General features: G+C 50.8%; 1 protein-coding gene across 1 annotated transcript in view; it reads right to left on the bottom strand.

The window, feature by feature from the left end:
• LOC119587126 (protein patched-like) overlaps positions 1-299 on the bottom strand; it is a gene marked incomplete at its 3' end in the record, with an annotated part of 106,921 nt that overhangs the window by 5,444 nt on the left and 101,178 nt on the right. Inside the window, 1 exon segment of the mRNA XM_037935877.1 lies at positions 14-175. Within this exon segment, the coding sequence (XP_037791805.1) occupies positions 14-175 (162 nt within the window).

Here is a 299-nt window from a genome sequence, read left to right on the forward strand (position 1 = left end):
GGAAGATTCTGACCTTCAGATCGATGTCGTGAACATCATGGAGCCAATGGCGGGGTTCCGGGCGCAGGTCGGCCTGAGAGGCGCCATAAGCCAGGGCGTCGTTACTCTTCCACGCCGTCAGGTAGTTGTAGAAGGCCTTCGGGTTGATGATGCCCTCCGAGTCCACCAGCCGCGTCTGTAAGCGGGGAGGGAGATCATTGGTTAGTCTGTTAGTCTGTATTTTTTTTTTTTGCCGTCCATCTTGATAGAATAAAAATAAGGATTCTTACTCTGACTGACTGACTGACTCTCTATCTGAT

This window comes from Penaeus monodon, chromosome 22, assembly GCF_015228065.2.
Source record: "Penaeus monodon isolate SGIC_2016 chromosome 22, NSTDA_Pmon_1, whole genome shotgun sequence".
In the NCBI taxonomy this organism is placed as follows: Eukaryota; Metazoa; Arthropoda; class Malacostraca; order Decapoda; family Penaeidae; genus Penaeus; species Penaeus monodon.